The sequence below is a fragment of the Anolis carolinensis genome, chromosome 3 (assembly GCF_035594765.1).
Source record: "Anolis carolinensis isolate JA03-04 chromosome 3, rAnoCar3.1.pri, whole genome shotgun sequence".
Lineage (NCBI taxonomy): Eukaryota > Metazoa > Chordata > Lepidosauria > Squamata > Dactyloidae > Anolis > Anolis carolinensis.
The window spans coordinates 87,099,844-87,116,384 of NC_085843.1; the positions used below are offsets into that span (position 1 = coordinate 87,099,844).

The following is a 16,541-nucleotide window of genomic DNA, read 5'->3' on the forward strand; positions in this document are numbered from 1 at the left end:
AATAAATATCTGTGATTGTTAGTGGATTAAGATTCGCAGTTGCTGGTGAAAACATCTGTTTTTCCTTTCCTGTTTTATCCCAACAAAACTCACCTATTCTATTAGCACTGAGGAGAAAACAATGAAAACATCACTATTAGGACACTATTGTTAAATACGAATACAAAGGTGTCATGTATTTCATTAAGGCCTTTAGAAAAAAGAGTAAATTCAGGCTGCTTTTCATAGTCTGAAATGGCCTGCAACATGCTGCCCACTGCCACAGTGTTATCCATATCAACTATTAGTACCAACCTTTGTGCTCTGTATATGTACTTAGAATTTCCTGTAAGTCTGTAGAGTAGCAGGAACACATAAGCACTGCCAGCCACTCCGTGACATATTCCAGGTCCTTTTTTCAGGAGTCCTTTCTGCCAAGTTAGCTCTCCACAGCGAATACAGCTATCTAGATATTGGGGCTTCTTTGAAACCAAGTATGCTTTTGCAAACATGTAGGCAATGCCTGAGGGAAAGAGCGAAGAAATGGTCTAAGGTTCTTCAAAGTAATTAAGTACAGAACAATTGCTACATAAAAAAATCTTTCCTATGTGGTGTGACATGCCAGCTATCAGGCTGCTAAAACTGAAAATAATTATTAATCTTTCTACAAACCCACCATAGTACAGGAATTAGGTAATCCAAGCACTCCAATGACCCACTTTTCTCACTAAATTCTTCTTAGTCCAATCCTCTGTTACCTATTGTTTTAAAGACATGTATGATTACTCTTGCAAATTATGAACTGGAAGGTGAGCAGGGATGAAATTAATTGAGATAGTAGAGAATTAACACTTGTGGAAACTTTCTGGAAAGTGATATTTAAAGAATTCTGGAAAGTGGTTGCTTTTACATTGTGTAGCAGTGTAAAGTTAATCTAGAAAGCCATTACAAAGTTGCCTGAGTCAGAGGACTTTGGCCAATAAATTGTTCATTGCTGTTTATTAGTATCTTTGTATTGTACTGATGACGGAAAACGCCGTCACCAAATGCATTAGGCCATGGGATAACTTTACTTTTTTTTTACATAAGAATATTGTGGGAAACAAAAGAGGGTTGGTATTAAAAATTGTGGATTCACCTTCTTCTCCACAAATAGATTTGAGAGTCATCAAATCCACTATGATCATAATGACAGAGAAGTCTTCTGAGGCCACCTTTGATTTTTTTTTTCTTATGCAAGGAAGCTATTTTATGGTTATATGAACAGGCACATCATGATGCATTTTGATTTTTAACAATTGGAGTAGTAGTGGTACTTCCAACTGCCTAATCAATCACTCACTTTAAGTATAACAGAAATGCTGAAGGTAAAAGCATGACAAGAGAAATATGGGAGCCTGGCACCAAATGTAGATCAGATAAAATCTGGCCCCTTTAATCAGCAAAGTGTGTTACAAGCTGTTTTAATGACTAATTCCTGGCTTAACATCACAGCATCTATATGAGAAGAACCTGGAGCTCCATGACACCAGTGCACAAGTTCATTCTCCCGCTCAATCATTCCTCCTAGTTCTGGAGGCCAGTTGCAATTCTGCTCTTGATCCATGAGAAAGTCAACACTCTGCCATACTAGTTCCTGATCAGCTGCTGGGAGGTATTCGAAATAGGAGAGTAGCATCTGTAGGATGGAGGAAAGTCCATGAGCAGCGCCTGTGAAGAGCAGACATGATTACAGTTAATAAGTGCTGCACTGCATTGTCTTTTTAAAGGGAAGTTGTTATTCAATGAGTTATAATACTAGAAAATGGGCTTGTACAAAAGATAAATATCCATGACAAGAAAGAAAAACAGATTTCTTTACATAATATGTAGCTAAATTACATAGTTTGCTAGATGGTCACAAGAGAGAGAGAACAAATTAAAGGTTAAATTTGAAGACATGTCTGTATTTGTCTGAAATATCAGTATGAAGAGGGATCTTGGAGTACAACTGAGAGAAAGAAATTGATAGCTTAAGCATTAGGATACTTAAGTCTACTTTCTGCAGTGCATAGAATGAAGCACCAAAAACAGACATTTATGAGTACTGTGAACAGCAACAGAAATGCAAACCTCTCAGTATGGCAATAAGGTGACACGTTCAGTTTTAATTATGGTATTTTGGAGATAAAGACAGGAGGAAAGATGTCACTTAAAGCCAGGGTGAGCAAATCACTATATGAATGGTGGAGGGAGCTATTAAAACGTAATGTGATGCTTGCTGAGAACCAGAAATGTCATGTGAAAAATTGGCTAAGAATGTTAACTAGTGTTACAATATGTGCAGTGTGCAAAGAAACTATGTTTCTGCTGAATCCATTGTGTTGAATGGACTGGTATTTATTGATACATTTCAATCCAACTGTTTCTTGTTGCAATCTTCCTTTGTAGAGGCAAAAGCAAGAAGTGGGGGGTACCATCACCAGGGGCTTTGAGGGAAGGGCAGTGTTTGTTTCCCTTGCTGCCTCTGGATCAGCTCCTGGGGACTTACTCTGGCCGCTTGGTGCTGCCGACTCCATCTTGACCAGCCTCCATTTCAGCATCCTGGGGTCAGCACAGAGATACTGACATTTGTTTCTTCCGGCCATGGCCCTTGATTCACCTGGGCCCTCTCTTGAGTGAACGCTGCCACTGCGACCCTGGTTTTGTGTCTCATTCCTCCCAACAGAACATCTGCTCCATTAAAACTATGTTTTAATCTGTTTTATTGCATTTATATGTTTTAATTGTTTTATAATTTGATATGTTATATTTATTATTTGTTGTATAATGTGTCATTGAATTTTGCCACAATCTGTAAGCCGCTTTGAGTCCCCTTCGAGGTTGAGAAGAGCAGGGTATAAATATAGTAAATAAATAAATGGTTTTGTTCTTGTTCAAGGACAGTAATATGAGGTCAGAGCAGGAAGGCCCAGGAAGATGGAAGTCTTCTGCAGAAAAAGATGGACTAGAACTGTCCGATGTGGGTGTTATGAAGCCGTACATTTTAGACTTGACTAAATAAAAACAACTAGCCCTGAAATGCAATATTATCACTGGAAAGTTTTAAGGTGTTTGCATTTCCTTAAAGACCCGGAGCTAACTGAAAAGACCATCTAGTGTTCAGGCTGATTTTTTTTGGTATGAAATGGGTGTGTAAAGGCAAGAGCAACCTAAATCACAATTATTAAAACAAATTTAAAAGAGCGACTTCCTTTTGTTTGTATCAACTCTTTATGACCTGCACAATCTGGAATGTAAGGGTTTCGGAAAGAGTTGGTAAGGCATGCTACAACAGTACAGTCTTTTGGTTTATATTCCTCATAGAACTGGCAATACTCCTTTAACAATTCCTTACTAATTTATAACCCAGATATGTGATAATTCAGGATATCCTTTTATATATGGAAGGGGATAAGCCCAATTCCTTAGAGCCTTTTTAAAAAAATTGTTAAAGACCAGGTCAGTGTGCTTGTCAAACAGTTCAACACCAAGGTCAACATTTAAACTGGGCAAAAGAACTAAATCAATAGTAGTTTCCAACTTAATGTATTTATTTAAAAGCTAAGCAGAGGGAAATTCAAAGCTAGTTAAACCAAGCTTTTAAAATAAAATGAAATATAAAATATTGTAAATAAAATCTGCTTAATATCCCAAAGCATTTTCAAGTTGGATAGAGATCACAGCATCTCCTCAGCATTACCATAAATGATGATAATTAACAAGAACAAGAAATAGCTCAGTATGGCCTTCACTCTTGAACAGAAACTCAAAGGCAAATGAACAGACACCAAAAGTAGCTTCTAAACAGCAGCACCCTTTTGTAAGGAATTGGGAAGCTTTCAAAGAGAGAAATTCTAACTGACCACTCAAGATTGGAATGACCCAATTATGCAATCCCATGCAACTCTTTGTTATTATACACCATTAAACTTGCTTTAGCTTATAGTGAACATATAAAACAAAAACCTCTAAGAGACAGTCTTGCAAACCTAGGGCTGGGGTTTCCTTGACTCAGGCACCATCTACATTGCCTTATAATGCAGTTTGAAACTGCATTATATGCTCAATGTATACTCATATAATGCAGTTTAGTGCACTTAAAGTGCATTCTATGAGTCTATACTGATCATACAATGTAGATTCAAATTGCATTATATGACACTGTAGATGTGGCCTCAATCCACCTGTAGCATGGTCCTACTGCCTCCAACTTTATGGAGTATTTTTTGCCTTTTCTGATGAGTCGTGCTTTATCGTGATATGTTATTGCTACTCCTTGATTGTAAAACATTTAATGGTAACAAAAACCCTAACCTTAAAAAAGTACTTACCAAGATATTCTGTTCCATAGTAAGAGTACATCAGGGGAACTGGTTTTCTCTTCCTTAGTGCATACTGTTTCCCAGATTCTAATATTGCCTGGCAAATTGATTTGATTTGTGCCGGAGTCAATATCTAAAGTAGAGAAAAGAAAACTCATCAAATATGATAGGAACTTCATCAGGCACATTGTAGAAAGTGTGTGTGTGTGGGGGGGGGGGATCGTCTTCTTAGCAAAGCGTACCCTTCTGTTTTAAGACATAATTTCATTTTACAAATCCCATCAGACACTTTATGTTCTCTGTCCTTTTCCCATTGTGTCCTGTATTCTGAACCATCACACCAGAAAATGCAATTCCTGCCCACTCCGATTTTTTTTTTAATCAGGGAAAACTTGAATATCAAAAGGCAATATGGTATGATCCTCATCCCATTTGGTGGGGGAAATGTGGGAATTTTAAACCTCCTTTCCATTATCAGTCTTTCCCCTGTCTTCCTGCCCTGCATTAGACCAACTTCATTATAAAACACCTGGCCATGATCCCTTTCTCCCAGGCTTTCCTTCCCTCCATTAGACCAGTGTTATGTTAAAAAGCTAGCAAGAGCACAATTTTGAAAGCCTAGATTATTAATGCAGTGAAAGCATTAGTGGTGAGGTATGCCCATTCCTCCATGTCACTGAAATGATTCAACACAGACAAATCTGACGGATCCCATTTCACGTTTTTAATCACTTTTGTTTCCAGGCACATTGGGAACTCAAAAGACAGTTTCTCTCATCTCCTTCCCTCACACTTTCTCTACACTTCCTCTACATTTCAGAGACGAAGAACAAAGAGTGACAATCAGAAGTAGTTTTACATCATGTGAAAGGTTCCATAGCACTTTGTCCCTGAAACATCTTAGAAGTACTGTATGGGGAAACAGGGGAGGACTTGCATTTGATGGGTTACATTTCCTTCTGAAATATTCTTTCGAATGGAAATGAGTCTTCAAATCCATACAGGAAAACACACCCACATATTTCTGCATGATGCAGACTTTTCTAAGATTTTAAGAAAGCCGATTTCAGTCAATCTAGAAAAATACTGGAAAAAGAGCAAAGATTTGGAAGCCATGGCATATGCGAGTGGTTTAGAGGTGGTTCGATATAATCTGAAATAATAGAATTACTGTATTCTATTTTCATCAGACTTCACCTGGAATTCCATGTCAATTTCTGGACACTACAATTCAAGAACAATATTGACAAGCTAGAATGTGTCTAGAGGATGGAGACCAAAATGCCCTATGGGAGCAGCTTAGGGACCTGGGTATATTTAGCTTGGAGAGAAGAAGAATGAGAAATGACATGATAGCTACAGTTTAAATATTTGAAAGGCTGTCATATCGAAGATAGAGAAGCTTTTTTCTGCTCCTCCAGAGTAATGGATTCAAACTACAGAAAAAGAGATCCCACCTAAACATTATGAGGACCTTCCTGATGATAAGAGTAATCCAACAATAGAATATGTTTCCTCGGAATGTGAAGGAGTTTCTCGGCAGGTTTAAAAACAGAGACTGGGTGACCATCTGTCAGGAGTGATTTAATTGTGTATTATTGCATGGCAGGGAATTTGAACGGATGACCTTTGTGGTCTCTTCAAATTCTATGACCTAGTTTGGAAAGTAATTTATAACGAACTAGCTGTGCCCGGCCACGCGTTGCTGTGGCATTGTCTGGTGGTGTTGGTGAGAACTTGTTGAGGTAGTGGTGGTATTGAATGTCTGTTGTATCGTTGTCTTTATGTTTAGTATGCATTTGGTTGTTTGTGTACTGTGAAAGTGGTGAGGGTAGAGGGGAATCTATGTCCCTGTGTAGTATTGTATAGTATTTATACGTTGTCCATGTGTTGTGAATGCTTGGATTGTGTCCTGCTGCATAGTAGAAAGGGTTGGGCTGGATGGCCCTTAGGGGTCTCTCCAAAGCATTCTATGCTTCTATTATTATTATTATTATTATTATTATTATTATTATTATTATCTTCATCATCATTATTATGTAGAGGCTGGATGGCCATCTGTCAGGAGTGCTTGGATTGTGTCCTCCTGCATAGTAGAAGGAAGTTGATCTGGATGATCCTTAGGGGTCACTCCAAACCTTAGGATTGTATGATGATGATGTTGTTATTATTAGTATTATTAGTATTGAGAGGCTGGGTGGCCATCTCTTGGGAGTGCTTGGATTGTGTCCTGCATGGCAGAATTGGGTTGGGCTGGATGGCCTTTAGGGGTGTCTTCTTACTGTCTGATGCTATGATTCGATGAGTATTATTATTGTGCAGATATTGGATGGCCATCTGTCAGGAGTGGTTGGATTGTGTCCTCCTGCATGAGATAAGGAAGTTGAACTGGATGATCCTTAGGGCTATCCGCTAACCTTAGGATTGTATGATATTCTTATTCTTCTTATTATTGAGAGGCTGGCTGGCCATCTGTTGGGAGTGCTTGGATTGTATCATCCAATGGCAGAGTTGGGTTGGACTGGATGGCCTTTAGGGGTCTCTCCTAACTGTCTGATTCTATGATTCGATTTGTATTATTACTGTGCAGATCTTGGATGGCCATCTGTCAGGAGTGCTTGGTTTGTGTCGTCCTGCATGGTAGAAGGCAGTTGAACTGGATGATCCCTAGGGGTGTCTCCTAACCTTATGATTGTATGATCATCCTCCTCCTCATCCTCATCCTCCTCCTCCTCTTCTTCTTCTTCTTCTTCTTCTTCTTCTTCTTCTTCTTCTTCTTCTTCTTCTTCTTCTTCTTCAGAGGCAGGGTGGCCATCTGTTGGGCATGCTTGAATTGTGTCCTCCATGGCAGAATTGGGTTGGACTGGATTGCCACAAGTCATTATTTCATATTACAGTAGAATCTCACTTATCCAACATTTGCTTATCCAGTGTTCTGAATTATCCAACGCAGTCTGCCTTTTAGTAGTCAATGTTTTTGTAGTCAATGTTTTAAATTCATTGTGATATTTTGGTGTTAAATTTGTAAATACAGTAATTACAACATAGCATTACTGAGCATTGAACTTCTTTTTCTGTCAAATTTGTTGTATAACATGATGTTTGGTGCTTAATTTGTGTAATCATTACCTAATTTGATGTTTAATCGGCTTTTCCTGAATCCCTTCTTATTATCCAACATATTCACTTATCCAATGTTCTGCCGGCCTATTTATGTTGGATAAGTGAGACTCTACTATATATTTATAATCTTATATTATCTGCTTAGAACTGGATTATATGAGGCCCCTTCTACACAGCTGTATAAAATGCACACTGAAGTGAATTATCTGGCAGTGTGGACTGAAGATAATCCAGTTCAAAGCAGATAATATAAGATTATAAACGGGTAATATAGCTGTGTGGAAGGGCCTTGAGTCTTACACTGCCATATAATGCAGTTAAAATCAGATAATCTGTATCTTATAGGTAGTGTGGAAGAGGCCTGAGGCCTAACTGTGCCTGTCCCCTGGGCTGAGTAGGTTGCTAGGAGACCAAGTGGGCAGAGTTTAGCCTTGTAACTGGCAGCAATTGGATAAAAAACAATTATTCCTCTCCCTCTAATTAGGACTTTATTTTTCTTTTCTTTTTTTGTATGAACATGGATGAGGGGTTGTGTTGCCAAGTTTAGTGTTTCTGGGATGTGTAGTTTTGTTGTTTTGTCCTAGGCCGAATTTTTTTATCCTTTTATATATATAGAAGATAAATACATGAATGCCAGCCCACTTATATCATTCTTTCCACAGCACAAATTACATAATAGCCAAATCATCAAGCTATACTTCTGTGAATTAAATTGTAAATTCTAAACGAAGTGAATTTCACAACTCTTCAGTTCAGACACATGATCTAACCAGTTTCACAATCCAGCAAGGAAATTTATTAGCTTGGGTTTCCTTGATTTTCGTACTAAGCTATCATGGCATAATTGAATTTTTTAACTGAATTAATAAAATAAGCACTTGAAGCATGAGGCTAGAAGCATTCAGCCTGAACCATGTACTTGGAAATAAGCACTGCTGTTTTTAGTTTAATCTACTAATTAAAAAGCAAATTGAAATATGTGGTTGATGAAACATCCAGAAAGCAATTAATTAAAAATGAAAGCTGACAAGTCCAGGGAAAGAACTTGCAATACAAGGCAAGAAATGACTCTAATATCAGAAATGCTAGGCAAGTAAGGAAGCAAGGGCATCACCAACACATCATCCATTTCCTTCAGGGACACGTCTTCCCACTGTTCTTCAATTGCTTGCTATCCTCATCTGCAAAATGTTTATGCTATTATTTATTTTTCCTATCTCCAACTGGTATTTTTTTACAGTAACGGAAATGGAGGGAATGATGGAAAAATATGGTATCATCTGATACCCCACCCACAAACTGCTTTGATTGTATATTCCTGAATGGCAGCGGGATTGGACTAGATGGACCTTGTGGTCTCTTCCAGCTTTATATTTCAATGATTCTATGAAAAAAAAAAATAATCATACCTCAATTGTGCATTATAAACCTTAACAATAACTGCCCTGCCTTTTTCTTAAGTTTTACACATTGTAAGTGCCTGCTTTATTGATCATTACAAACCTGCCTAATCACTCAAAAGTACTGGATAACTAATTGTGCTGGGATTTTATGGGCTCAGCAGAAGTATGTGCAGCCTCTCAGCTCTACAGACCTTTCAAGGTTCAACAGCTGTGTGACTGAGTGGAAATGGAGCAGATCAGAGAAGGCTATCTGTGGGAATAAGTACTGTCAAAAACACATGCTAATTTTGCTCACCCCAAGGAAAAATTAATTAAAGAGGTTTTATTTATTTACTTATTCATTCATTTCTGGGTACCATAATTCAAGAAGAACATTGAAAAGCTAGAGCGTGTCTAGAGAAGGGTGACGAAGGTTTGGAAGCCAAGGACTATGAGGAAAGGCTTAGGGAGATGGGTGTGTTTAGTTTGGAGAAAAGAGGGGACCTGATAGCCATGTCGAATATTTGAAAGGATCTTACATTGAGGAGGGGAAAAGCTTGTTTTCTGCTGCTCTGGAGATTAGGACACAGAGCAACGGATTCAAATTGAAAGAAAAAATATACCACCTAAAAATTAGGGAGAATTTCCTGATGGTAAGAGCTGCTCAGCAGCGGAATATGCTTCCTCAGAGTGTGGTGGAATTTCCTTCTCTGGAGGTTTTTAAACAGAGGCTGGGTGACCATCTGTCAGTTCTTTGATTGTATTTTTCTGTATGGCAGGGGATTGGACAACATGGCTATTGTTTATATTTTATAGAAAGAAAACTAAATTCCTTGGAAAAAAATAGCATTTGTTTTGCCCAGGAAGGCTTATCTATTGTCAAAATATTATATTCAACATTAAATATTGTATTGTAGTCAAAGTAAATATTTTGTTTTTACATTTCTTATATCTGCATTCTTTGACAATCATGTAAGAAATACAAGAAATGTTTCAGTGTAATGGAATAGATATACAATGTGCTTTCCCAAGTCTGGTGCGCAAATGTGTTGGTCTGCAGCTTCCACTATCACTAGCCAGTACAAGAATTGTAGTCCAACACATCTATAAGTTCAGGAACAGGAAGTATGCTTTTTAACAAGAGCAATATACATTTATGTTGCATACTGTAGCTTTGAGGAAAGAACAGCAGAGGGCAGTTTAGCAGCAACTGCAATGTGTGGAAATAACATAAAGAGAACAACGTACTTTGTATTCAACAGGCTAACTTACTCTGGCATACAAAGTGGTGTATATAAACCCAATAAAAGTCTTGCATTGCTGCACTGCAGTACATCATAGAATGGGTTTCAAGTACTATCAGGTGACTCCCATCTCCCAACGAAGCCTAGGGGGAATTGTAGTGTCATCTGATGTGAAAAAATGGATTGCAACAAACATGTTTGCTGCTTGATTTAGAATTATTGTTTCAACAAATTCACTGCATCACAACATTCACCAATTGCACTCTCCTCCCTTTCGTTCTAACTGATAGCAGGAGATACCAAACAGGAAAGACACAGGGAAAAACACACTGACTATATGCAACTGACTTAATGCATATAATTTCTCTCAAGATATTCTTACTTCACATGTAATATAGTTGTTGTGCTATTGAAATACCAGATTACAAATACTGGAGCGCTCAGTTCTTTCCCTATAAAACTAGACGTCATTTGATCTTGACACTAGTGTTTCCTCTGAATAGGTCTACCTGACTTCTAATGATGTGTTCATTCTCGCCCTGAACTGTATCACAGAAGCCCAATAAATCTCATTTTGACTGGAAAATCTGGGATCATGAAAGTATCTTGCAGTTGTGAGATTTGGTTTCAGACAGATCCTCTTGGAACCATAAAAGGAGTCTCCAATCCTGTGAATGTTTTTATATATCTACAACATGAGTGGACAACAAGTATTGGCAGAGGATTGTTATTTTCCCCAAATTGTTAACTCTGGCTCTTAATTATTCAGTGTTACTTACTAACGTTTAAAAGACCATGCAACCAGTCAACATGAATCAGTTTATTATGTTACATATTTACAGAAATGTGAAATATTTCTCTGGAGCCAATCCCAAACCCTTACTGTAGAAGTTTTTTTGCCTTTTTTTGTTTACACTATGAGGGCAAACCAAATCCCATTCCAGCTAAATCACCTCCTTTTAATTGGACTACTTTGAATTGGCATATCATTGAATTCAATAGTACCTATATTATAATTAGTGACTTGCCTCCTGTTAGATGCAAATGCATTCCATCATAAGTCATCTTTTGGGTTGCTTAGGAGGTCTAATTCTCTACTGGCCTCCCATAATGACTGCCCTACATCTACTTTTTAACTGCAGAAGCTAAAGAACTCTGGATGATATCATTGTTTTGTGTCCAGCTAAAGGACATACCAGCCACTCCTTCAATACTCCCTGCTCTTCACTGGTCACTAGATGGCCATAGGAAAGTGTATCCTGCAGCTAAACATGGATGAATGTGTGTGAGAGAAGGGAGATGTACTACAGGCAGTCCCCAAGGTATAAACAAGATAGGCTCTGTAGGTTTGTTCTTAAGTTGAATTTGTATGTAAAGCAGAACAGAGAAGGAAAGGATTAACATCCCTGAGGTGTTTGTTTTTCTGTCTGTAACCCTGTTCAAAAGATTTCACCTCACTTTCTGTCTCAGTGATAATGAAACTTAGCTTGTTATGGAAACAAAGATTGGTGATACAACCTCAGTGGAGACAACTTTTCTCCATGATAACTCTTTCAAGAGTTGATTTCCTTTCTGAGGGGTAGATTTCTCTCACCTCCGGTTGTTTCACCCCCCATTCTTAACTATGAGTTGCAACTATGAGTAAGTTGCATGTTTGTAACTTGGGGAATGCCTGTATAATTCTACACAATGAACTGTTATGTCTCCATGATACAGGATCTCAGACACTGTGCGATCCAGGTTCCAACCAAATACAAGAGATTCAACTGGTCAGAATCTTGAGATATATATATATATATATATATATATGTGTGTGTGTGTGTGTGTGTGTGTGTGTGTGTGTGTGTATACATACATACGTAATGAAAATGAATAAATTCTGGAAGTGGTTTTGTAAAGTAGTAAAGTAGAAGTTTGGCTTTCCTGCAGCACCATAAAATGTTGAAAATTGATGAGATACATACAAACAAATTGAAGATATGCAGTAGAAAAATCAAGATTATCTCAAGTCCTTGAAGGATACATGATTTTGTCTCTCAAAAAGTACTGTGTGGTGGTCTGAACTCCTTTGTGCATTGTAAGAAGACAGGGAGAAATTGAGGTTAAAAAGAAGCTGTATAATCAGAATATAAAACTGGACTTTGATCATTAAAACCCTACACATATCACAAGTGTGTCAATAAAGGATTTACCTTGCAAAGGAATCTGATGAAAAAATGAGTAATTTGTATATGGTTTTTAACTTTGACTAAAACTCTTTTTAGCTTCCATTTTGCTAACTTTTACACCATCGACTTGTTTCTTCTTATAATGTAAGCAAAGCTGGAGAAACTATGACATGTGGTCTGTATCCATCTATTTCCTCATCTCCTCAAAAGTCCTCCTGAATCCCATATTTTCAAAATAAATTTGGGCAAAATAATCATTCAAAGTCATTTTTTTCTCTAAACCACCAAATACCAGTCCTCACTCCCAAACCCCACATAACTGATCATTTTCACATTGGGAAATCTGCTGATTTTCTCAGCAATATCAGTTTTCAGCCCAACCTACACAGTACTATATTTCCAGCCTACACAGTACTATATTTCCAATCATGATTCATTACCCCATGCTTACTTTTCAGTAAGGAAAGCAAGGCATGGCTACACAGCAGAAAAGCTCCGTTTTGTGATCATATTTCACATTGCCATAGAAGGCTCATGAATATTCACAAATTTGAAGACAGAAACCTAAATAGGTAATCCTCAGATCCAGGTCGTTTAGGGCTTTGAACTTAAAACCAGCATGATGTACTTGGCTTAAAAATAGGGCAGAATAGTCAGAGAATATGTGACATCCAAAAGTAGGTCTGACTATTGGAGAAGTTTGCTAATTAAAGCACATGGGGCAGAAAATCTATGATTTAATGAAGCAAGCCACACAAAATATTCACTCACAAAATGCTATTTAATAAACCCTTCATGGATCACTTTCCACATACTGTCAGCATTCTTCATTTCCACTGGTGCTAATAAGGAAGCACAAGGTCTCCACTATGGCAAACTGCCACTTTTATTTTGCTTGCTGATTTGCTGTTTGTGCTGCATATATGGTCCACTGGATGGAAGCACTAGCTCAGGCCATAGAAGAATGCTGATAGGTGAGAGAGACAGATCAAATGAAGGTGATTAAATTTGTTAAGACACCTGGTGTTTATTCTACGTCATCACTCCTTTAAAAAAGCAGTAATAATTTGACCTAATAGCCCCAATGTCAGAATCCTGACAATATCTTGTATAAGATGTTCTTTTTCACTTACAACCCCCACACATTCTACCCACAAAGCCATAGACAGTTGTCATTGCCTGGAACTGAGCCCAAAAATCTATGTACAATTCAAGTCACATTTTTAATGCAGAGATCACATATCGCTTGATATTGCCATGTTCCAAGGACTAACGAGAAAGGGAGAAAAAGAGAGAACAGTGGGAGTAAGCAACATATTCCTCAGATTAAAATGCAGGAAAAGAAGAGGCAATTTCTTCTCATTAAACATTTAGCATTTGAGTCTTAGATACTGGCAAGGTTAAAGCTATGTTAGTCTTGTCTTTCTGCACCTCCTTCTCAACCATCACTGCATATAAAACAAGTATTCCTTCGGGGGAAGAGCTGCCAGTTTGTCAGAAAATATGATTCAGTGCACTATGTGTGCGTGTGCGTGCGTAGGAATATATATAAATATATATAGGCGTGTGTGTGTGTGTGTGTAAGGAAAAAAAATCTTCCAGATAAAAGACAACCCAGAGCAACATTAGAAGCCAAAATACTGCTATTGGCCTTTTAATAATTACCATGGTGCTTTAATATACATCTAAGTGTGAAACACCTAGTTTTTTTCTGGTAATGGCAGCTCAAATTCTCTTAAGACGTTTCGTCATATTAGTATCAGTTGATAGTGAACCAATTCTAACTATCAATTTTAAGGAGCTGCTGCTGCTCAGTTGCATAGTCGTTTCCGACTCTTCGTGACCGCATGGACCAGTCCACGCCAGAGCTCCCTGTCAGCCGTCGCCACCCCCAGTTCCTTCAAGGTTAAGCCAGTCACTTCAAGGATACCATCCATCTCGCCCTTGGTCGGTCTCTCTTCCTTTTTCCTTCCATTTTCCCCAGCATCATGATATTTTCCAAGCTTTCCTGTCTTCTCATGATGTGGCCAAAATACTTCAACTTTGCCTCTAATATCCTTCCCTCCAGCGAGCAGCCGGGCATTATTTCCTGGATGATGGACTGGTTGGATCTCCTTGCGGTCCAAGGCACAGTCAGAATTTTCCTCCAGCACCAAAGTTCAAAGGGGTCTATCTTCCTTCGCTCAGCCTTCCTTATGGTCCAGCTCTCGCAACCATAGGTTACTATGGGGAATACTATTGCTTTGACTATGCGGACCTTCGTTGCCAGTGTGATGTCTCTGCTCTTCACTATTTTATCAAGGTTGGCCATTGCTCTCTTCCCAAAAAGTAAATGTCTTCTGATTTGCTGGCTGCAGTCTGCATCTGCAGTGATCTTTGTGCCTAGAAATATAAAGTCTGTCACTGCCTCCATGTTTTCTCCTTCTATTTGCCAGTTATCAATAGGTATAGTTGCCATGATCTTGGTTTTCTTGATGTTTAACTGCAACCCAGCTTTTGCACTTTCTTCTTTCACTTTGGTGATAAGGCTTCTCGGCTCTTCCTCACTTTCGGCCACCAGAGTGGTATCATCTCTATACCTAAGGTTGTTAATGTTTCTTCCAGCAATTTTAACTCCGGCCTTGGAATCAAGCCCCGCACGTCGCATGATGAGTTCTGCATACAAGTTGAATAGGTAGGGTGAAAGTATGCAGCCCTGCTGCACTCCTTTCCCTATCTTGAACAGTCTGTTGTTCCGTGATCTGTTCTTACTGTGGCTACTTGGTCTTTATACAGATTTCTCAGGAGACAGATAAGGTGACTTGGTATCCCTATACTACCAAGAACATGCCACAGTTTATTATGATCCACACAGTCAAAGGCTTTAGAATAGTCAATAAAGCAGAAGTACTGGTAGATTTTTTCTGGAACTCCCTGGCTTCCTTCATTATCCAGCGGATATTGGTAATTTGGTCTCTCGTTCCTCTGCCTTTTCTGAACCCAGCTTGGACATCTGGCAACTCTCGCTCCATGTATTGCTGGAGTCTGCCTTGCAGGATCTTGAGCATTACCTTACTGGCATGGGAAATAAGTGCCACTGTAAAGAAGTTTGGAGTAAGGAGCTATCTGGCCCTATTTTGAGGATAGGGTTCAGCATTCTGGACGCCTTAAATTTCAGAGTAAGTTCACCACTTCAGTCACATGAGAGTCAACTGCCACTGCTGTTTCATAAAGCAAAAGAAGAGTCCCTTTCCATTTTAGAATCTTAAAAATCTCCTTTTAATATTGTTTTAATTATTTAAAAACCTTCTAATATTCAGGGCCATGTGACTAGCATGTCTATGGAACCTCAGCTACTCAAAATTAGCTGGAAATTGTCCATGCTGTGTTTTTAAAAAAATTACAAAAAAGACTAAGCTATTCAGTGATCATGTGGGCATCTGGTTGTTGATGTAGGTTGATATATTTTTATGATGTTTTTATTCTGCTGTTTTTTAATTGTTTTAATTAGATTGTTTATGTGTTATTATGTTTTTAATTGTGTTTTAGCTTATAATCTTTGCTTATGCTGGGCTTGGTCCCCATGTAAGCCGCCCGAGTCCCTTTGGGGAGATGGTGGCGGGATATAAAAATAAAGTTATTATTATTATTATTATTATTATTATTATTATTATTATTATTATCTGCCTTTCATGCAACACATGGAATGACCAGTGAATGTAAGGGCGGGGGCTGGACCGATTCCTCCTTTCCTCTTGCCCCTCTTCTTTTCCTCTTCCACTGGCCAACTTTACTGCAGGTGACACCAACAGATAGGATCCATGTCGTGGCCAGACACTGTCATGACATAGAGGGTAAGAGGGGCATTAAGGAGGGCCTCCAGCAGTGCCAAATCACATTTGGTGCTGCTGGGCAGTTGGGATTCCCTTCAGACTATGCAGTGGCTGGGGTAGTGCTTGGAGGTCCCATAATGGTCCAGAATGGCATATGGGGACAATGCTTCAAAGTATTTCTCTAACATTAAGGGTAAAGCAACTGGAGAATGACAGGGTCCAAGGGGTATCCCCCAAATCAGGGCAACCCAGCAGGTCTTTTTATTTGGTGGGGGAGAGAAGAAGAGGGTCTAGGCCATCAGTTTCTTGGGTCCTGGTAAAAGGGGCTATGGACAGTGTGCTGAGCCAGGTGGTACAGCTGGGAGAATTAATAATAATAATAATAATAATAATAATAATAATAATAATAATAATAATAATCTTTATTTTTAACTTGCCCTCTCTCCTCAAGGGGACTCAGGGTGGCTTCCAAAAATTAAAATGGCAAACA

At 38.6% G+C, this 16,541-nt stretch overlaps 1 protein-coding gene across 2 annotated transcripts in view; it reads right to left on the reverse strand.

The window, feature by feature from the left end:
* Positions 1 to 16,541, reverse strand: part of lancl3 (LanC like family member 3) — a 42,159-nt gene that overhangs the window by 10,242 nt on the left and 15,376 nt on the right. For both annotated transcript variants that reach the window (XM_062977199.1, XM_062977198.1), the window contains exons 2-4: positions 4,332 to 4,455; positions 1,492 to 1,689; positions 295 to 502 (exon numbers count right to left, since the gene is read on the reverse strand). In XM_062977199.1, the coding sequence (XP_062833269.1) occupies positions 295 to 502; positions 1,492 to 1,689; positions 4,332 to 4,455 (530 nt within the window). The remainder of the gene's footprint in view (positions 1 to 294; positions 503 to 1,491; positions 1,690 to 4,331; positions 4,456 to 16,541) is intronic.